Genomic DNA, 23,276 nt, shown 5'->3' on the forward strand with positions numbered 1-23,276 from the left:
TTTTTGCGCAGCGTCAAGAGTCGGCTCAGAAAGACGTCGAAAGAGCTTTCAAGCCCGATTCAACATTGTGAAGGTTGTGGTACGTTAAGAATATCGCCGACATCATGTACACGTGTATTATCTTGCACAACATGATTATAGCTGACCAAGGACCGAGGGCGGCTAACTTTTACAACGCGGATGAAGGCGGAAGCTCAACCACGAGGTCTCCCCCACGCCGAGGTGTGCATACGACAGTGGGCGAGAGGATCGAAACAAGAAACACAATGCGCGATACCAGAACCCACACTGAGCTACAACAAGACCTAATCAAACACATTTGAGCGAAATTCGGCCACGAGTAGTGTGTTATTTTAATATTATGAATTTAATTATGTAATTTTTTATTTTTAGGATTTTAATTATGTAATTTTTAATTTTTAGGATTTTAATTATATAATTTTTAATTTTTTAGTAATTTGTAATGGTATCAGATATTTTTAATGCATTTTAATATTGTGGAAATGTTTTTAGTAATTGAAGTATTTAAATTAAATAATGGAATGGTGGAACCCTTGAGCACGTCCTTGCGGAAGAGCATGAATGTAGACGTTGTGCTCTTGGGGAAGAGCAGAGAGTAAAAAGGTAATAAATGTGGTCCGGACCCACATCCGTGCTCTTTGGTAAGAGCACGCTATACGGATGTGGATGCTCTGTTCAATTCGAATATAACTGTTCCAAAACTCAAAATCGGTAAGTTGACTCAATTGATAGATAAGGAAAATATTATCAATTAAGCATGGCTTTGTATATGGAGTATTTTTTTATAACTAAATACAATAAAAAATTATACTACCACACTAGCTATTGTAATGTTCAATTTCACAAAAATTAGTTTTTGCAATGATTCACCATTTATAAAATACCCATAAATAAAATAGAGATAGATTTGCTGATTTTGGAATTCGGTTGGGATCCGAACACCTCTAATTCGAGAAATTGAAGTATGTGTTTGTGACTTGTGAGAGTTGGACTGCTCTTAACTTCATTTGAATTTGTTGGCGTGAGAGTTGGACTGCTATTTGACTATTCAGTTGGATGAATTTCTGGTTTCAATTGGATCTGATCTGATTGAGTTCGCATCGCACTTTCAACAGTATGACTGAGGCGCAGCAGGATTCAAATCAACCGGTAAACCCTCCTTTTCATCGTTCCTCTTACTCGAATTCCGATCCGCATCCGCTTATATGATTAGAGATGATCTGCGTAGGTCGAGTCTAATGATGGCGCCAGAAATGTGCTGGATTTGGGAGCATTTGTTGGCGAATTGACTGATGAAGACGACGCGGCCAGGTTTCTAATTCTTCACTTGTTCGCTGTTAATACTACTTGGTTCACCCTATTTTCTTAACTTCTCCAATGTGTTGTATTGCCCTGCCCTATCTTTGCTGTCTCAGTGATGATTTCTCACTCCAAGGACTAGAGCAGGAGCTTGAAGACTGTAAAACTGACGATGTATGTCTTCACCACTTTTCCGCACTCTGCTACTGATCATCTTTGAAACTTGCCTCTGATTTTAATCCTCTCATTTGCACTGAAGGTGGTTTCTATGATACTGTCGAAAGGTTCATCATTGCGGGACTACACTAGGGATGTTGAGAACAATCTAAGGCAGACTGAACTCGAGTCTATTGAGGTTCGGATTCAATAGGATTGCAATCCTTTTTAGTTTCTTGCATTAGTACTAAACTGATACTGCATTTAAAGAGAAATAATTCTACATATGATATGGCTTTTTATGAGGGTCTGCTATGCCTTTAACCATAAAGCATCTAAAGAGAAATAATCCACAATACATCTAAGGATATTTCTACATTTTATATGTATATATTTGGGACTTACATTTGAGATTTGCTAACTTGCGGTGCCTGTTTTCCTTTTGGATCAATGCCAGGATTATATTAAAGAAAGTGACAATCTAGTATCACTTCATGACCAAATTCATGAGTGTGACACCATCCTTTCACAAATGGAAAATCTCCTTAGTGGATTTCAGGTACACATATTATTTTTAATTACGGCTCAGTTGCCTCTCAATCTTCGAGAGACTATTCATGCTCAAGAGTAAAATTGCTTCTTTTCTTTGTTGGGTAATGGGGCGATTTGCTTTGGTTTCTTTTCAGAAAAGTTTGGTATACCCCCTTATCTTTCGGTGTTACTTCATATTGCTCATGCAGTCATGTTTTTAGTGAATAACTTATTCAGTATTCTTTTTTTCCCTCTTTAGAATTGCAAGAGAAAGATCTTACTTTCAAATTCATTTAATAGGCAGAGATAGGTTCAATTAGTTCTGACATAAAGATTCTTCAAGAGAAGTCTATGGATATGGGGCTCAAGCTAAAGAATCGAAAGGTAGTATTATTCATACTGCCTTAGAATTTGTGTGTCATTGTTGCATGTATATCACCCTGTAGTTTCTTTGCATGCTTAAGCGAAAATTTGGTATTCCATTTGGTTCCCTTGTGCTCATATATGATTCCCTTATAAGTATTTGTTTTATCTGTCAGGCAGCAGAATCGAAGTTGTCTAAATTTGTTGAGGAAATAATTGTTCCGCCAAGGTTGATAGACATAATTGTTGACGGAGAGGTACTTGATGCCCCACTATCCTGTTCTCTTACTTTTATCTTTTATTGTTGAAAATAAAAATAATCTGACTTTGCTGGCTACATAGTGATATATTACTATTATTTTATTTGTCTGGAATGACATATCTCTTCCATCCTATCATATGGAGATTTGTTCTCAATGCTTTGGCCTAGAAGTGAAGTAACCTATTTTTCTACTTAACATGGTTTTAGTTTTATGCGTAATGGGTTTATAATTGTTGCACATTTCAATGAAGTATTGCTTTGTTTCCACACTGTTTGGTTTGCAATTTTTTTTAATGACATGGTTAGTGGACATTATGTTGATATGTTGATAACCCCACAGGTGAATGAGGACTATATGAAGACCCTTGAGATTCTTAACAAAAAGCTCAAGTTTGTTGAAGTTGATAGCATGGTGAAAACATCTAAAGCTTTAAATGATGTTCAACCTGAACTAGAAAAGCTTCGTCAAAAAGCAGTTTCAAAGGTATGTTCAAAGTGAATAATCATCAAGTTCTAGAGAAAAGTTGAGGTGTACATATTTATCACCGGCTATATTTTTTAGCTTTGGTTTCTTTTCTCTTTCTTTTTTGGGATTGGTCTTAAGTGGTGGGTAGGGTGCTTGATTTTATAATATTAGCGATTAGCGATTGGTGAGATCTGATATTATTTTTTTGGCCTTTTTCACATGGAGTTCTCGATTTTATAGGTGTTTGACGTTGGTGAACAATTGTTTTTATTTTCTTACTTTACACATTTTTGCCTTTGAGTTGATGTTTCTACCATTAACATACACGGGAACTTAATTTCCCCTGTTTTTAGGTGCATCTACTAGATTTTTTTTTCTTCTAGTTACTAGAATTGGAATTTGGACATTAGGTAGAGGTTGCTAATGTCAAACAAAGTCTTTGTGATATATTTAAAGACAACATGAAAGAGGATAAATTGACTTAATGAACAGAAACTCCCTAAACAAGGGTCACATAGTCGAAAGCTAGCATAAGCAGCAAAATAGTCTTTGAAAGTGATTACACCCAAACAGTAGCGTAAAACATATATTCATACTGCCATACTAGTCAGTAAGTAGTATGGCCACAAAATGCATGTAGCCCAAAAGAAATAAAACAAATAATAATAATTGTAGCAATAATAGTGAAATCCGTTAAAAACTCTAGTCCTCCTTTGCTTGAAACCTGCACCGAGTTCCACCCGCACTCAGAGCTGCTCTATGACTTTACGTATGTCTCAGCCATTCATTTGGATATATTCTCAGGAATATGTGAACAAAATGTAAGCTAATGCCTTGGAATGGTCTCAACACTGAATTTTTAAATGTTCTTCCTCTTACTAGTTTCTGATTATCAATCATACCTAATTCATTTAATTGACAAGTTGGTCTGTGGATAAACAGCTGACTGATTTTCCTTTTTCGCTGTCCCTTCTAAAAGGTGTTCGACTTCATGGTTCAGAAACTAACCGCTTTAAGGAAACCCAAGACAAATGTTCAGATTCTTCAGCAAAGTGTTCTTTTAAAATACAAGTAAGATATTCTCTCTTCTTGTTGGTTGAAACTACAATCTTGACCGATGCAACTTGGAGTTGTGCAGCATCAACGAAATTGATTTTCATTAAACATGAGCAGTACTCTGCCTTCTGTTTTGAGCTTTAAGCTTGAATTTAATTTCTCTCTTCTCTTAACAGATACATAGAATCAAAACTGATGTTGTTAGCTTGTAAAATATTTTTTTTGTGAACAAAAAACATACTAATATAATTGTGGTGTTTGCTTCAGTAATATTGATATCTTAATATTTTGTGTTGGTCATTGACCTATTAAATTGTGACACTCTGACCATGTGGTGATACAGATGTTTGTTGGAGGGGAGTGGTTTGGCCAGAATAATAGGGAAGTGGTTAATGGGGAAATCCCAAGATTATCTCGTCTGATTAGTTAGTTCAATTTCAGAGATTTTATTGTTATTTTGAATTATTGTAGATTTGTTTAGCTGCCTATATAAGGTGGGTCAGTAGGAGTACCTGATCATCTTTGGAGAGATCACCAATTTGGACGGTTGTAGAACGTGGCCTCCTTGTGAGGATTATTTTCTTGTATTTCTTTCTGTTAGGTTATTTCCATCCATTCTTGTTCTGTTCCTATTCAATCAAATTAGCCGAGAGTTTTATCCCAAAATTCTATATTGTTTTCTTGGAGCAATTTTATTAAGACAGATTGTGTGAGTGAGTATATCTTTCTGGAAGAAGCTATCGCGCACACCTTGTGCTGATTCGTCATCGACGGCCTTTACCTCCTAACAATTGGTGCGGTGAACGATGGTGGCTCCGCATAACACAGACACCCGTTTGGATGGTTTGGAGAAGGTTGTTGGCGATCTGGAGAAGAAGACGGAGACGTTGGCCACTATGGTCAATGAATTGAAAATTCAATGCCTGAAAATGGACGAAGGTGTATCGGTGCTGGGGTCTCAACTCGAGAAGTGCAGGGTAGAAATGCGGGCTGCTTTCTTTTACGGGAATCCAAATAGCACTATTGGTTTGTTCCCTAATGATTCGTCTAACGGGCACGGCTCCAACACGAAAATTCCAGGTGGCACACTACCAATCACAATCCCCACATTCGACGGATCCAATGCGATCGCGTAGCTCGCGCGGGCTGAACAGTACTTCCTGGTGTCAAAAATTCCACTGGAAAATCGCGTGAGTGTTGCCATGGAAGCCTTGGTAGGCCCGGCCTTACCATGGATCCAACTCCTTATGCGACGAATTCCCCACTCTATCTTGGGACCGTTTTACGCAGGAAATGATGAAACGTTTTGGTGATTCAATAGCATGGAAACCCAAGAGTGTTGCTGTTCGCCAGGAGATACCAACTATTACCACGTCAGCAATCCACACTGATATCAACACTAAAGCGATCAATAGTGTCCCTGCCCTTGGCGGTACAACAGCCCATTCCACCTCCAGTTTTGGTGCCTCTACCATCTCCTCCCTGTCCACCTACACTAGCAAAGGTGACAGCACCGCTGTTGTCCTCTAGTCCTCCTACAACAGCCAAGGAGAATAATCTACACGCCATCCAACAGCCCCTACCTATACAACAAACGTGCACACCCTTGACAGTACAACAACCCATTCCACCTCCAGTTTTGGTGCCTCTACCATCTCCTCGCAGTCTACCTACACCAGCAACTCCACCTACACTAGCACCAGTGACAGCACCGCTGTTGTCCACCTCCGGCCCTTACATTCTGCAGTTTCAATCTCCGTTCAAGTCCTTGCTGCGATGTTTAGTTTCCGCTGCCCACCAGTCCACACCTATGGCGGTTTCCTTTCCAGGATCTCTATTTTCATTGGCAGGCGCTCCATTCTCCTATCTGGTCATGCTGCGATTGCTACATATAGTTGGCAATCTTCTATGGTTCGATGCTCTGGCTACTACTCGAAAGCATTAGTTTGAACCTCCACCAGACAGAGTGATGTATTTCGAATTTTAACAGAGCCATGAGGACAAGGCTGTTTCGAGAGTGAGGTTGTTGATACAGATGTTTGTTGGAGGGGAGTGGTTTGGCCAGAATAATAGGGAAGTGGTTAATGGGGAAATCCCAAGATTATCTCGCCTGATTAGTTAGTTCAATTTCAGAGATTTTATTGTTATTTTGAATTATTGTAGATTTGTTTAGCTGCCTATATAAGGTGGGTCAGTAGGAGTAGCTGATCATCTTTGGAGAGATCACCAATTTGGACTGTTGTAGACTGTGGCCTCCTTGTGAGGATTATTTTCTTGTTAGGTTATTTCCATCCATTCTTGTTCTGTTCCTATTCAATCAAATTAGCCGAGAGTTTTATCCCAAAATTCTATATTGTTTTCTTGGAGCAATTTTATTAAGACAGATTGTGTGAGTGAGTATATCTTTCTGGAAGAAGCTATCGCGCACACCTTGTGCTGATTCCTCATTGACGGCCTTTACCTCCTAACATGTGGTTTTGGAAAATTGAATCTCTGCCATGCAATATCTGTTGACTGTACTTATGTTGGTCCTACATGCTGGAAGAATTATCTTTGGCGAATTTTCTGTACATTCTGTCATCTATGCAGCTTGATAGTATTGAAATCATCAGGAGTTATTGAGAAAAAATCTATATCTCCGAGAATTAATGCAGATGAATATGTTCACCATGTAGATTTTCTATGTCAAAATCTAGGCATGGTTAATATCTATGCTCCAGTGCGAAGAGGAATCTTAGAACTAGAATTAAAATTTAATATATGGTGTAAATTGTAGAGCAAGATAATGATTTCCTAGTTCTGTTTGGACTCTTGTGTATATATAGGTGCTTTGATAAGTGGGTGAATTTAGTGAACAGATTCTCCTACCTTTGAATTAACACAAAGCAATTATGATTTTTTACCATTGAGTGCTTTAGAGAAGCTGTCTCTCAAGTCTCAATTGGTTTGAAGATCTCTTATGTCCTGTAGAAATCAATACCAATATTCCTGGCACGCTCATGAAAGTCTGATTTAGATGCAAAGTGTAATCTGATTGTCATGACACAAGAGTCCTAACAGAACTAGGAAAGCACTAACTTGCTCTGCAATTTGTACCATATTACCATATTATATAATTCTTATTCTAACACTTTGGTAATTAAATGCTGCTGACATTGCTGGGTATAGCAGTGGCTATGTTCTTTTGGTAGAAAACTAGGCCATGTACTCATTGCATCTTGTATGGTTAACTTGATAATGTTGTGATATTGTGAATTTGTGGTTATTCTAAGCAATAGTCAACATATAATGTTTTAGTTTTATGTCAAACATGCAGATATGTGATTTTGTTTATGAAGGAACATGGGAAGGAGGTGTATCTTGATGTTCGTGCTGCATATATTGACACCATGAATAAGGTATTATTCTGAATGTTGTTGTTTGCAGATGATTAATTAGTGTATTTGCATCCAAATTGAAGTCATATCTTGAAGTGATTGTAAGTACCTGATCAATCTATTGTGGGGCAAGGGGCTCTCTGACTTGTCCTTTACACTCTTTTATGAACTTGATTGTCATCTTTATTTTTGTCTGGTTAAATATTTAACCATGGACACTTATTGAAGTGCCTACATCATTGAGTTGACCACTCTGGCTTTTCATATATTTACTGGTTCTGCAACTTTCAGTTATCATGGAATGGGAAAATTCTGTATCTAGCTTGTCTGACTAATTTCTTTCATGACAGCCCCACCAGAACATATAAGTGGATTTCGAGGAATGGAAACTCTTCCTTAAGATTCTTGAACTGGATTTTAGCGTAATTTACAGTTCTATTCTTGAGGACCTTATTTCAGTGGAAGTTAGTTTCCATATAAATACTTATGTTTGCTGATTTTAGAATTTCTTGGATTATTTAGTGTGCGATCTCTTGCTAAGTCATGATTCATGAAAATCCCATGGCCATTCTTTTTCCCTCTTGTACTAGTTGCACATGCTACTGAAAGCATTATTCTTAGTCTCTGACATAAACTTATACATATGATTCTATTATGCAGGTCTTAAGTACAAACATTCGAGCTTATATTCAAGCCTTAGAGAAGCTGCAATTGGATATAGCAACTTCAAATGATTTGATTGGTATTGACACAAGAAGCACCAGTCTTTTTTTGAGAGGAAGGGAACCATTGAAAAATCGGTCTGCTGTTTTTGCCTTAGGAGAAAGGATAAATATTCTCAAGGTGTGAACGTGTTATCTATACACCCTTTCAAAACCTGTTATTTCAATGCTCAGTGGTCATACCTTATTAAATTTCATTCTTTCATTCATCAATAATATAAGGTTGACTGTTGACGTCCCACAAAATTGGAATCCACCCTAGTAGTAGTAGTAGTAGTAGTAGTAGTAGTAGTAGTTGTAGATATCTCATGAAATCATCACGCTCTCTAATCTGTATATTAATCTGTGTAAAGCTGCACTTGTAGTTATAGATTTTCTATGGTATTGTGCTGTCATAGCCACCCTCTGCGTTAATCAAGGAGCTGAAATCATACCTTTTCAATGCACATCTTGCTTCTTCTCTCGTTTCTTTACAGGAAATTGATGAATCTGCTTTGATTCCACACATAGCTGAAGCCAGTTCTAAAAAATATCCTTATGAAGTCCTTTTTAGGAGCTTGCAGAAGTTGCTTATGGATACTGCTACTTCTGAGTACGATAATATTTTCTTGGATCTTATTTGAATTTCACATGTACTCTTCTACCATATGCAACTTATCTGGTGTCATCTTTCAGATATCTATTCTGTGATGAATTCTTTGGAGAAGAATCAATGTTTTATGACATATTTGCTGGTATGAAAATCTTTTTTCTTTCGGTGCGAAGTTTACCTCCTAACCTTTATCTGAGACGTTTTTAAGGCACCTCTTTGCTAAACTTTCAGGTCCTTTCTTAGTAATTGACGAACACATGAACACAATTCTCCCTAACTGTTTTGATGCCATTGGTTTGATGCTCATGATTCGTATTATATACCAGCACCAGGTAAAATATGAAGTGATTGGATCTTCTTATTTGAGTTCTGTTCAAGTTCTGCAGCATCCGCACTCTGATTCCTTTAAATTCATGTATTTAAATTTCAGGTAAAATAAAAAATTGTATTCTAGTTACTTTTTCCTTTATAGCAGTTGATAAATATTGTACTTGATGTAATTTATTTTCCTAAGGGTGATTAGTTGCATTTAGTGGCGATTCAAGGTCATTTTTTAAGGGTAAATATCACTTATTGTCCCAACGTTTGCAGCGATAACAGAAGTATCCCAATGTAAGATACTTGGACAAAAGTACCAATGTTTCCGAAAATTCACTCGTGTCCCAATTTTTTTACGGTGTCCAGATGATGAGGTGGCATGCCGGAATTCACATGTGGCATTTTTTACGTCTCCACAATATATGACATGAAGTTATTTTACAAAAATGTCTGATTTGAAAATGTAATTTACGCTCGATAACCTAGGTAGGAAGTTTTGAGATGCTCGATTGGGGCTACAATGATTGCGGCATATATTGTGGTTATGGGTACATCACCATCCAGGTGTAGAGAATTTTTGTTGGGACACAAACATGATTTTTTCGGAAACGTTGGGTGCTTTTTTCCAGTTATGCTTATGTAGGGACATATCTGTTCTACTTATTATTGTAACCATAGAAATTTTTGGTGCACTAATTTAAGCATTTTATTTAGCCTTTTGCTCATTCTCTACAGTCTCTTTCTTGTATAAATTCTCCCTGGAACATGTATCTTGTAACAAATGTAGTCTTACTGCAGTGGGTCTATTTGCATCTGTATAGTCTACCCTCTTTTACCTATTCACATCTGCTTTATTCTCGAGTTCTCTCTGGAAAAATCGAGCCACATCTAATCTTCCGTAAATTCTCTCTCTTTTTATTCAGCATTTTTTGAGGTCATATAATCTGAATCGTTTATTTTGTTTTTTTCTCAGCTTATAATGTCTCGGAGGCGAATACCATGTCTAGATTCATACTTGGATAAGGTACATGTCACAAGTTCTGCTAAGTGAACATATGGCATGAGCTCTGCGTGATGAATCTAATTGTTTTATCTTCCTACATCTGATTGGTTTTGTGTGTATCACCTGCTAGCAGATGGGTCTCTGGGGGGGTGTACGTGTGTGTTTTCTTCCTGTTGTCATTTACTATTATTCAACCTAACCCTTTTTTTAGTTGATTTCAGAGCAGGTATAGGTCTTGTGTTGGGTGAATACCTTGAACTATTTTAAGAAAACCGTAACTCATTTCTGGAAGGTGTGCCCTGTTGAGTCAGATTAGAATGGTGATTGAAGTAGGAGAATTAGTTTTAGCTTCACAAGAACAGAGTGTCTAGTTCCACAACCAGGCTTGAGTATGACCTGACCTATGTTTGTCATATGCGGTAGTCTAAAATATGAAATCCAGAGGCCAACAATGGGTTACACTGTAAACTGATGGAGACATTAATCATGCTTACATTAACCTGTAAGCTTATTACTTTTTTCTATTTCTAAAGTAGTGTAGGCTATAAATAATCATATTCTGGTGCAAACATTAAATAAGCATTTGGCACAAGTCGATGACATTTGGTGGTTACTCTGCTGAATGAATCTACCAGAAATTGCTTTGGTATGTGGCATAAATGATTAAACTCTTTCTGGAATGAATGCGTGCAGGTTAATATTTCTCTATGGCCACGGTTTAAGATGGTGTTTGACATGCACGTGAACAGCCTACGAAATGCCAATGTCCGGGGTTTATGGGAAGATGATGTGCGTCCACATTATGTTATGAGACGCTATGCAGAATTTACGGCTTCACTAATTCAACTTAATGTGGATTATGGAGATGGTCAGGTTGGAGATGCAAGGTTCTCTTTCAATAATTGCTAATAGGTCAAAATTGACCTGCAATGTCATTCTTATGTGTTACTGGCTAAATTATTGCAGCTAGAACTCAACTTGGAAAGATTGCGAATGTCAGTGGATGATTTGCTTGTCAAGCTTGCCAAATTGTTCCAGAAACCAAAGTCACAAACTATATTTTTGATAAATAACTACGACATGACAATTGCTGTACTGAAGGTACATTCTAACTGGGATTCCCAGAACTTTTAGCATATTAAGTTGGACTGCATCTTTGCCAAATAGGATTGATCATGCATCCCCCTTTCCCCAACCAAACAAGGAAATGATCAGCCTCCTGAAATTTCTAATCCCTACCACGTATGTTTCAGGAAGCTGGTCCTGATGGCGGAAAAATTCAAATGCACTTTGAAGAGTGGCTGAAGAGCAATACAACCATTTATGTGGTAATTTTGACAGATAAGCTCATTTAATCTGCTGTTGACTAATTTTTCAAGTAAATTGTTTATCGCCTTTTCCAATTGAACTTGGCATGTCAATTGGAGACAAAAAAGATTTCAAAATCATGTGAAGCTGTAGACTTGTCTATTTGGAGAAGAATCAGTTAAAACCAGATAGTAAATGTCTGGGTTGAATGCTTTGCTTAATGAACTTATTATGCAGGAGGAACTACTTGCAGAACACTTCCATGACCTAATCAAGTTTGTAAAGACAAGAGCTTGTACGTCTCGCAACATACTTTTTTTTCTATGATTGTAGTTCGTCTTTCTAGGATATTGGTCTGATTTGATTTTTATCCATGAATTGGCAGCTGAGGACCCAAGGTCAGGGTCAGGGCAGCCAATTACTGCGAGTGAGGTTGAAATTATCGTCAAGGACTTCGGTAGCAGATGGAAAGCTGCAATAGAGTTGATGCACAATGATGTTATTACTTCCTTTAGCAACTTCTTATGCGGTATGGAAATTCTGAGAGCTGCTCTGACTCAGTTGCTGCTTTACTACACCAGGCTTTCCGATTGCACGAAGAAAATTGCTGGTGGGTCTGCCTTGAACAAGGATTTGGTTTCCATATCTTCAATAATGTATGAAATTAAGAAATACTCTAGAACATTTTAATGTTTCACTTCATTTTTCTTGAGATCACTGTACTAAAAAGACAAACTTGGCGTTGGAAATTTTACTTGTAAGCTGTTTGTGCACTACTGTTTGCTATTAGCTCAGTTGTAATCAGCTCTGGATATTCTATTTGCATGTTTAGGTTTCTTTGTATAAACCACATGATCAAATGTAACATCCTTGGACCTACTCGAGTAACAACGAGGACTTGTACATGTCATGTTTATATCAATTATGATACTGATGATGTTTGAAATTATTAACTACATTTATGTTGGTTGTTTATATCAATCATAATACTGAAGTTTGAAAATATTAATACTATAACACTACATTTATATTGGTAACGAAAGCTATCCTCAACATTGTAAAATCAAAATTACACAATACAAGTGAGAGGGTATAGATACCACTAGCAAAGTATTAAAAATATGGAAAGAAGGTAGGTAGGCAAGATTTAAATTAATTTTATGTGGTGCCGTAAAACTTTCGGGCCAATAATTTTATGTTGTGCCGTAAACTTTCATACTCCATCCGTCCTCCATCCGTCCCTATGTAGCTGAGTCGTATTCGTTTTTTATTGTTACTATATTGTAGCTGAGTTATTTCTATTTTTAGCAAATATTTTCTCTCTTATTTTATTCTCTTTTCGTTTCTCTATCTTTTACCTTTCTACTTTATTCTCCATTTACTTAACACACTCAAAACAATTTTTCTAAAAAATCTTACTAAAAAGGAACGCCTCTACTACAAAGAGGGACGAAAGGAATATATAATAATGAAAACAATAAAAACATGAATAAAGAAATCAAAAGATCTATTCAAAATCATTATAGAAGAAAAGCAACTATAAAAAAAACACTAGAAGTAAAAAACACACACATGAATGTTATCCACCAACCTCATTCACCAGAAGAAGTGGTCTCACAACAGTTTCAAGCAGAATAATAAGTTCTAAAAATAGTCACAGAACACACAGACAAAACATCTACTGCTAGCCAAGCAAATTAAAGAAAGAAAGAAAGGATTATAAAGTAAAAACCAAAAACACAATAAACAAATAACAGAAGAACACGAAGAAATAGAAAACCAAACCACAAAGTTAATTTGATACAAGTATTATAATTAGGGTAAGGTAAGGAGATCGATATTGATATTGGTGGTTGTCAACATCTGTAGGCACACAAACAGCTGCTCTTATTTGTTTTAGTAGTCCCCCACTATTAAGAGCTACCAAAGACTATTCCCATATATTTTCATGCTTCCAAATAAATACCAAATAAACACATTTTTCGTGGTCCCCTTTTCCTATCATCATCGTCTTATTACTATCCATCATCTTGCCTCGCAACTTGTCCCACATATTAATTATTAGATGCTCTCATTTTTTGTGTAAACACAAATTCTCCTAGTTTTATCGTCATATGGATTTTCTTACTTGTTAACTAGTCCTTAGAATAAATTAAAGAAAATGGAGTACTCCATCGGATAAAATAATTGATTCCATCGCCAACACTTTTTTGCCAATTCATATTCGAGTACTTCGAAAATTATGTAATCTTGTATGAAAATGGAGGGTTTTCACTCTTACAAAAATGAGACTAATGTAGGTTATTCCATGACTGTATTTTAATGCATCTATTATGAGCACAATTGACTTGTAATCACAATAGTATTTTTATTTTGTTTATTATATTTCGGAAATTATTATCTAATTATCAAAAAATTGTTTCAATTTGGTAGCATTTAATATCTAAACGACTTGATCAATTATATTTACAAAGTAAGTACCTTGAATCGGCGACATACAAATATACTAATATAGGCATAATATTTTTAATGTATATAAAAACAATGTACTTGGATTACAATTTTTTCGTACATTTATTTATTTATAAAAACTATATTAAATATCTACATATTTTTGTAATTATGGCAATTCACATAAATGAAGACTTTCTAATTCTTAGTCACATTCTCTATTAAAAATTTAAGATCAAAATTTATGTATGTAATAATCTTTTGTCCAACAGTACATATTATTTATGATAATTCTGCTATATAGGCCCACGAAAATTATGCAACATTTGTTATATTGGGTGTCCATGAAAAATATTATTTCATTTCAGGACACAACCTCCTAGTTTATATTTCAATCTTGCGAACACATTTTATTTACAGAAAATACACTTTCTACGTAGTTGGAACATAAAAACACACCCAACAACATTTACCAACTACTTCCTCCCTCCGCAATTACACATGTTACATTTTGTCATCTCGGATCAGACCCCATACTCGAGTTGAATGAGTCGTTGGAGGTGATGCGACATTGAGGATCATGTTCATAAATAGAAAATATTCAGTGGACCTTCCACACCAAAGTGGCATTATGAGATGGTGTACCCAACCAATTAATCTTTGACAAATAGAAATTTAAGTAAACATAATTTTAGTAACCATTATGAGGTGTGTACTCATGCCAACTAATAGGAGAAAATATTCAGTGGATCTTCCACACCAAGGTGTCATTATGAAATATTCATGGGGTAAAACACTTTTATAAAATATTGCATAATGTTATAATATGAAAATATTTTTTGTACCTATATATAAATATATTTACATGTTATAATTTTATTTTATATTTATATTAAATTATTGAGTAAAAATTTGACCATTTAATACATTAAAAATAGCAAAATGAAATTATAGTGATGCTTTTTATTTGTGTACATTTTATATCATATATATATATATATATATATACATGTAAATATATAAGAAAAGAAAATTATTACCATAAAATTTTAGTATAATTTTCTCAGGAAAGAGAGTCCCAAATAAATATTTTAGTAACCATAATTTTAGTAGGAGTATTGTTTAAAATTTTATAGTTATAATTTATCTTTTTCATATATATTTATATTTTGATATAGAGGTGTGATCTGTTGCTAACTTTTCTTAAATTACTAACTTGCTAACTCATCAATGCAATATATTAAAAATGTCAACACAATGATATTGAAATGTCAACATAAACTTAAGTTGATATTTTAATACATTATGTTGACATTGATATTTAAATGTCAACACAGTTTATTAAAATGTCAACACAAATATATGTTGACATTTTTAATATGCTACGTTGATGAGTTAGCAAGTTAGCATTTTAAGAAAAGTTAGCATTTTAACGCACCTCTTTAATATATGTATATAATATAAATGTACGTACACAAATAAAAAGCATGACTATAATTTCATTTTTCTATTTTTGGTGTATTTAAACAGTTATAATTTACTTAGTAATTTAATATAACAATAAAATAAAATTATAAAAATAAGTATGTAAATTAATTTATACTCCATATAGGAGGAAAAAATATTTTCAATTTTCATATTTTAAGATTATGGAATACTATTTCATGAAAGTGGTATAATAAATATTTTCCAAAAATATCTCTATTAGTTGACATGTCTAAAATAACTCTATTCATTGGTTGAGTACACCATCTCATAATGTCACCTTGGTGTGGAAGGTCCACTGAATATTTTCTTGTAAAGTAGATCAATTTAAATATCAACCAAGTCATTTTAGTTCCCACCAATTAAATTTTATTAGATCTCATTGACAGTGCACTTCAATATATATGATCGTAATCGAATAAAACTTTAGCTAGAAACAAGTGTTTTTGAAACAATCTTTTCACTTGGACCAATCAACATATCTTAAAGTTTCAACCATGTTGGGCTTTGAAAGGTACCAATATAATCACTACTCATGTTTTACTACATTGTACTGTCCCATTATGAACTTGTAATCATAAAAAAGACAAATATTTCCTATCTGCCCAAAATTTACATGTAGCACAGAGCCACAGAGGAGCCTATAAGGTGGCAAATTATTGCACATGGTTTCATATATTTGTGAAGGGAATAATTATCTCATTTTCACATGAAGAATTAAATTAACTATTTATGGCTTTTAATGCATATATCTATGTCTCAACCCTTTTGTGGCAATGGCAGAAACTTCATTCATCCATTAGTTCATTTGGACAAACTTCATATTCCACAAAATGTCTATATTTTATGTGTGAAACAATTGTCAATCTGTACGTATTGCCAAAACGACAATTGTATACTCATTTTATTTTGCAGTATGCAATTTGTTTAATTTGCTGAGTCAGGATATAATTATATAATCGCACTATTATTGAGTTATGATTATGAATATAATTATGGAATGGACCAAAATAGCAAATTAAAATATAACTTCTATTGTGGGAAGGAGTGAATAGTGTTTTACTACCACCAAATCAATATCTTCTTCTCGTTTTAATCGTAGTGACAAAGATAAAGGAATTGCCTAAAATCAAAGTGATATTCGTTGTCAAAAACTACAGAGATCAAGATGAGAAGATATATTATAGATGAGATGTGTTGAGAGACCATTGCGAACTGCAACCAAATTCTACTACTCCGGATTGTTGTTATAAATTATGTGATTAAGCACCATAGATGACCCTTAAGCACTAATAAATTGAACACTAAAAATTAAAATAATGTCACATGGAAGGCTCTAATTGGGCAAAGAGCTAGGGACGTGCTCTTACACGATACAGCATGCTCAATGGCCATGCTTAGTTTCCATGATAGAGCACGTCGGTATGTGTTCTTACACGCGGTTGCGCGTTGTCAAATATCTTGAAAACGTTAAACCTTTTGACGCCAATAAGGTTACCGGTAAAAGCAACTAGTTGCAAGTATTGCTACAATATATAGTATGTTTGGCCTACGATCAAAAAGTATATTAACTACTACTTCAACTTCTCTTTTTCCCTATATACTTGCTTTTATGTAAGCACTTTTTATTCCTATATATTATTGTACATGCGATGTGCTGAGCTTTCACTACCTCAATTTTCTGTTTATAAAAAAATCCAGGAAAAAAGAAAAGAAAGGTACAAATGAGAAGTTATGTGGGTACTAAAAAAGTTTTAATTGTAGGTATATTAAATACTTATATAGATAGCGAAGGAGGTAGTAATAGAGTAGTGAGAGGAAGAAGAGAGTGACCCTTTTTCTTTCTCCTCTATCCTCTCTCTCTCTCTCACTCTACCTTGTCTCATCAATAACACTGTCCCTTGCTCAAAGATTCCAATTTCCAGCACCAAAATCAATTCACCGGAAAGGGATGTTTCCACGCTTCGATTCAATCATGTCCCAACCTTCAAAGGTACTTGATTAATTTCTAGTGCCAAAAAATAAAATAAAATAAAATAAAATAATACTCCATTTAAGTGATTCTTGAAGAAAGAAATTAAGATCATGTGTTTAATTTGTGCTGATTAGTCTTCTCTTTATCTTTGGTTTCTCTTGTTTTCTTGCTAGGAAGACATTAGCAAATAAGGAAGCAAACCTAGAAAAGTATCAATCTTGAAATTCATGTCACAAAGCTTCCATCAAGGCATCTATAGCTTTCCAAATGCATACGAACGATCCGAGTGGGTGATGAGAGAGCAAGGTGGCGGCGGAGCCACGGAAGATCAGATCCAGCCCACCCACAAACATCTGCCTCATAGTGAAGTGAGTGTTGCCAATTTGCAATATATTTCAGGGATGAAATTTTATGAACAGAAATATCATTTTTTTCATAGAATTCCATCCTAGATGAGTTATCTACCCTACATGTAACTAATCAAAGGAATTATATGCACATATAGATATAGTAGTATACTAGAATATACTATTATGAATTCTTATTTGATTAAATTTGATGCAGCTATCTTTCATGAATCCACCCACAGCTTCCTCTAATCTACAAGGGTTTCACTTAATCAGCCCTATTAATCCAGCTTCCAACATGCCGCCACCGCCGCCGTCTCAGATGAGCTGGATCCCGAGAAGCAGCGGGGGCGAGAAGGAGGGACAAGGCCTCTCTCTGTCTCTCTCCTCTTTGGAAGCCGCCAAATTGGAGAAAATGAATGTGGGAAACGGGGAATTATACTTCCATGGCAGCAATCCTTATCCATTGGGAGATCCGATGATGTTTGGGGATCACGAAAATCAGATTCATTTGGGGTATGTGGAATCTTCAAGAAGCACGACTTCGCTGAGGAATTCTTTGTATTCGAAGGCCGCGCAAGAATTGCTGATGGAGTTCTGCAGTGTGGGGAATGGGAGAGAGAATCGGATTGTGAAGAAACAAGGCAGAAACCCTAATTTGGCATCCGATGATAACGGCGTCCGTTTGTCTTCTTCAAAGAATCACCACTCCTTATCCCCTTCTGAGAGAACTGAGTACCAAAGAAGAAAAATTAAGCTCCTCTCCATGCTCGATGAGGTCGGTCTCTCTCTCTCTCTCTCTCAAGAATTATGCAACAGTTAGATACATGAAATTCAGTAATTTGAATATGTTCACATATTTAGAGTAGGTATTATCATACTATTATGAGTCTTAATTAATTTATTTTAGGGTAAATGGCTTAAAATCATAAAATTTGGTTGAATTTTACTTTGGTTCATCCCGTATTTGTTTGGAACCATATTTTGATTCTGCTAAACGATGTCATTTTATTTATAAATAACTCACTGATGGTGATATCGATGTATGATTTTACTGCTGCCATATTAGATACAGACAGTCTACTTCAAAATTTTGCCATTAATAATTGCGAACAAATTCATACTACTTCGACTAATTTTAAAATTACAATCGAGTCAATATTCGTATAAATTTCATACATTATACAAGTAGGGCATGCCTCCATTACTGGCTCTATATACATACCAGATTATAAAGGCTATATAATCACATAAAAAAATCATAATCTTGAATTCGTTAAATTAATAGCTAGTGCTGAATTATTGGAAGAAGACATCACGTGTGACTAATTTGTTTTACTTTGTCTTAATTATTTGACACTGAATCCCATTTGTGATAAGACGCAATGAATGCCATAATAACAGCTTTATTTAGCAGACATTCCTTCTGTCTAAATTAAACATGACTTTGGGGCTAGGTGGAGGAGAGATACATGAAATACAGCGAGCAGATGCAGGCGGTGGTGGACTCATTCGACGCGGCAGCGGGGGAAGGGGCAGCCGCGGCGTACACGGGGCTAGCGAGGCGCGCAATGTCGCGGCACTTCCGGAGCATGAACGACGCGGTGGGGCGCGAGATGAAGGAGTGCCTGGCGGCGCTGGGGGAGAAGGAGGTGGGGATCACGAAGGGGGAGACGCCGCGGCTGAAGGCGGTGGAGCAGAAGTACCGGCGCCAGAAGGCCCTTCAGCTCCAGCACATGGGGACGGGGACGACGGATCACGACTCGTGGCGGCCCCAGCGCGGGCTGCCGGACCGGTCCCTCACCATTTTGAGGGCATGGCTCTTCGAGCATTTCCTCCATCCGTATGTGTCTAATTACGCACTTGTCTCTGTGATTAATTTAGTTGGATTTGTGGAGGCTGAGATGGTTTGAATGTTTTGTTATAAGGTATCCAAGTGAAGCAGACAAACATTTGCTGTCTAGACAGACAGGTTTATCGAAAAATCAGGTACTCGTTGCAAAACTTGTGTTTATCAAAATCGATGGGTCATATATGCTGAAAGGGATATCTCATAATTACTTCGTTTTGTGTGAATGTCATCTACTACTTACCATATACTAGTAACAAGTTCAAATTGCATAATCAATTATTCATGACAATTTTTTTAGGATTTAATAAGTCATGGGTAAGCCATAGGAATTTTATTGGAAGTGCAAAAACTTAGTAATTGATCTATCGTATCTGCATGCCAAGATCATAATTGTCTTTGTATTCATTCACTTCATAATTGGTATTCTATTATCTCAAAAAAAAAAAAATTATGAACTTTGCAAAACTGTTTAATTGTATCCGGCATCAAATATTTATGTGTGAAATACCTGACACTTTGAGCCTAGTTAAATATTGTACTCCCTCTGTCCCAACTAAGTCGAGTCACATTCTTTTTTCGGACGTCCCAACAAAGTTTTATGCCTACTTTACTCTCTCTTATTTTTTTTCTCTCTCCTATTTTATTTATTATCTCATTCAACCCAATTTGTTAATTTCCGTGTAAAAAAGAAGTGACCCAACTTAGTTGGGACGGATGATTATGTTTTTAGTCATACAACTTTTTTTTACATGCATTGACACCAGAACTTTTGATGCGCAAAATTTTGGATGATGAGAAACTAAATTCAATTTGTGGCATAAATAAAAGGCCGAATTAAGTTGTCTTTGGTATTATTAACTTCTATGCGTCTTCATTTTTGTTCGGGCAAAAAAAAATACTCTCTTATGTAAGTAATAAAAAAGCGTCCTTAGCCGTTATTTTTCTTGTAGTGTACTATCCAACATTTGAATGTTTATATTATGACGATGTGACAAAAGTAATTATTACTCCATAGTGCATATTAAATTTTATGAACGTTTTATTTACTGTATTTTGGGCTGTTAAAATCCATATCCAATTTCAATTCCATATATAGAGAAAAGACATTGTCAGATATTTATCCCCAGTGATCATTTGCATGAACCAGTTTGTTTTTATGCATTAAATTACGAGCAACCTGAATTCAGTGTTGCAGAAAATTAATTATGTCCTCTCTCTCTCTTGCAGGTATCAAATTGGTTTATAAATGCTAGGGTTCGACTGTGGAAGCCAATGGTAGAAGAAATGTACCAACAGGAATTCAAAGAAGCTGCAGCAGCCAATGGTGCAGAAACCGTTGCACCAAAAAGGGACCCTTCAGAAACCACCTCATCCGCTGCGGAGGTGGGGTTGAGCTCAGAGATCAGCGGTGGAAATGCGGCTGCCGGAGAAGTTTCGCTTACATTGGGACTCCGGCGTTCGGAAAATTGTGCCAATTATGAGCCATCTCTCAGTTAGGGATTTCGGGGCTTATGAATAACTGCCAATTATTGAGTTTTTGAAAAGTGTCGAAATTTAACTATATGTCACATTGCTGTTTCTATAAAGGTATAAAGTGAGTGTAATAAGGAGTAGTTGTATAGACAGAGGTGACTGGTGAGATGAAATGTATTGGAATGCTTTGTTTTTCATTCAACTTGAATTATTCTATGATTTACATCCATCTACATAGGAAGGAGACTATACAAATAAGGTAAAGATTCACTCTAATTCTAATTACCTTATTACATGGTAAATTACTAGTCACAATCAATTTCATATCTCCTTGATTATTTGCTTGTGATTTGATTCCCTCTTGATTTCTTTCCAACACTCCCCCTCAAGTATCATCCAAACTTAACTTGCCCAATACTTCATGGAAACTTCTGGAGTCCACAGCTTTGGTAAGAATATCAGCCAGCTGGTCTTTTGATCGGACAAACGGTAGTTCCACAACCTTGGCTTCAATGTTGTCTTTGATGAAGTGTCGATCAATTTCAACATGTTTTGTCCGGTCATGTTGTACTGGGTTCTCGGATATGCTAATAGCTGCCTTGTTATCACAAAATAGTTTGCAGGGTCCGGAAGACATCAGTTCCAACTAGGTCATTAGCCTTTTTAGCCATAGGATCTCAGTCAATCCACTCTTGATCCCTAGAAATTCTGCTTCAGCACTCGACAAAGCTACCACCTTTTGTTTCTTACTTCGCCAGGTGACCAAATTGCCACCAACGAATGTGAAATACCCTGCGGTTGACTTTCGATCATTTGGATTTTCGGCCCAGTCAGCATCTGTGAATCCATATATGTCCATATGACCATGCTTCTTAAACATCACTCCATGTCCCGGAGTTCCTTTTAGGTATCGAACGATCCGCAGTGCTGCTTCCCAGTGAGCTTCTTGGGGTTTGTGCATAAACTGACTCACCACCCCAACTGCGTATGCAATGTCAGGTCTCGTATGAGACAAGTAAATCAGCTTTTCAACCAAGCGTTGATACCTTGTGCGATGAGTAGGTTCTGCTCCTTCTACTATCTGTAGTCCGTGATTCTGCACCATAGGAGTATCTGCTGGCTTACAATCCAACATTCCAGTTTCCGCCAGTAAGTCGAGGACATACTTTCTCTGGTTAATGAAGATTCCCTTCTTTGATCTCAATACTTCTATTCCCAGAAAGTACTTCAGCAGTCCAAGATCCTTCATCTGAAATTCTGAAAACAGGTTATGCCTCAACAATTTGATTTCTTCCTCATCGTCGCCGGTGAGGATCATGTCATCTACATAGATGATCATGCAGGTAATCTTTCCTCCCCTCTTTTTCAGAAACAAAGTATGATCAGAGTTGTTCGGTTTATACCCGTAGTTCTTCATTACTTCGGTGAATCTCCCAAACCATGCTCGAGGCGACTGTTTCAATCCATACAACGTCTTCTTGAGTTTGCACACTTGTCCACCTTTGAAGTCTTCAGAGAAACCTGGTGGGGCTTCCATGTATATTGGTTTCGAGAGTTCACCATGTAGGAAGGAATTAGTAACATCAAACTGGTGTAGGGGCCACTCCTTGTTGGCTGCAATAGAGAATAGAACTCGGATAGTGTTCATTTTGGCAACTGGGGAGAATGTCTCGGCATAATCGACCCCATATGTTTGAGTGTATCCCTTGGCTACCAACCTCGCATTGTATCTTTCAATCGATCCATCTGGTCTCCTTTTGATGGTGAATACCCACCTGCATCCTACAACTCGCACACCTTCTGGTTTGGCACATACATCCCACGTCTCGCTATTTATCAGGGCATTCATTTCTACCATCATCGCTTTCCTCCAATGAGGCATTCTCATAGCCTCTTCTGTTGTTTGAGGTATCTCTTCTTCTTCATACAAAGCTGTTGTGAACGCCTTAGCCATTTCTGTGAGATTGGCTTTAGCAAGATTTGCTACTGAGTACCTGCTTTTAGCCTAGATTTTCTCCGGACTGTATCTTTTAAGTGGAATCCCTCGAGTGCTGTGCTGGGGAAAAATGTATCGACCAGTATCTCCATCAATGGCAGTGACTTCATCTGTGCCAGGATTGTCAGTAGGAATAGATGTACTTTCAGGTTCAGGAGTTACCTCAGATATCACTGGAGGAGGATTGGACTGTACCGTGGTTGGCTGATGAGGATCTATAGTA

At 36.4% G+C, this 23,276-nt stretch overlaps 2 protein-coding genes across 3 annotated transcripts; both read left to right on the forward strand.

Annotated features, from left to right (window-relative positions):
• The first annotated feature begins 856 nt into the window (after positions 1–856).
• LOC121808255 (vacuolar protein sorting-associated protein 52 A-like) lies at positions 857–12,379 on the forward strand. The gene is made up of 20 exons (XM_042208652.1): positions 857–1,170; positions 1,250–1,332; positions 1,437–1,494; positions 1,580–1,675; positions 1,934–2,035; positions 2,308–2,391; positions 2,547–2,627; positions 2,973–3,116; positions 4,078–4,169; positions 7,471–7,552; positions 8,192–8,374; positions 8,730–8,845; positions 8,929–8,987; positions 9,077–9,177; positions 10,137–10,187; positions 10,860–11,039; positions 11,133–11,267; positions 11,420–11,494; positions 11,712–11,769; positions 11,860–12,379. The coding sequence occupies exons 1-20, from the start codon at positions 1,138–1,140 to the stop codon at positions 12,162–12,164; spliced, it is 2,118 nt and encodes a 705-aa protein (XP_042064586.1). The 5' UTR covers positions 857–1,137; the 3' UTR covers positions 12,165–12,379.
• A 4,826-nt stretch (positions 12,380–17,205) lies between these two features.
• LOC121807741 (BEL1-like homeodomain protein 4) lies at positions 17,206–21,259 on the forward strand. 2 transcript variants are annotated; one of them, XM_042208042.1, is made up of 6 exons: positions 17,206–17,403; positions 17,559–17,753; positions 17,950–18,510; positions 19,190–19,575; positions 19,661–19,721; positions 20,812–21,259. In XM_042208042.1, the coding sequence occupies exons 2-6, from the start codon at positions 17,613–17,615 to the stop codon at positions 21,079–21,081; spliced, it is 1,419 nt and encodes a 472-aa protein (XP_042063976.1). In that variant the 5' UTR covers positions 17,206–17,403; positions 17,559–17,612; the 3' UTR covers positions 21,082–21,259. The 2 variants fall into 2 exon arrangements, with proteins under 2 accessions (XP_042063976.1, XP_042063977.1); XM_042208043.1 differs by having other exon boundaries at positions 17,563–17,753.
• The last annotated feature ends 2,017 nt before the right edge of the window (positions 21,260–23,276 follow it).

This window comes from Salvia splendens, chromosome 6 (assembly GCF_004379255.2).
Source record: "Salvia splendens isolate huo1 chromosome 6, SspV2, whole genome shotgun sequence".
NCBI lineage: Eukaryota > Viridiplantae > Streptophyta > Magnoliopsida > Lamiales > Lamiaceae > Salvia > Salvia splendens.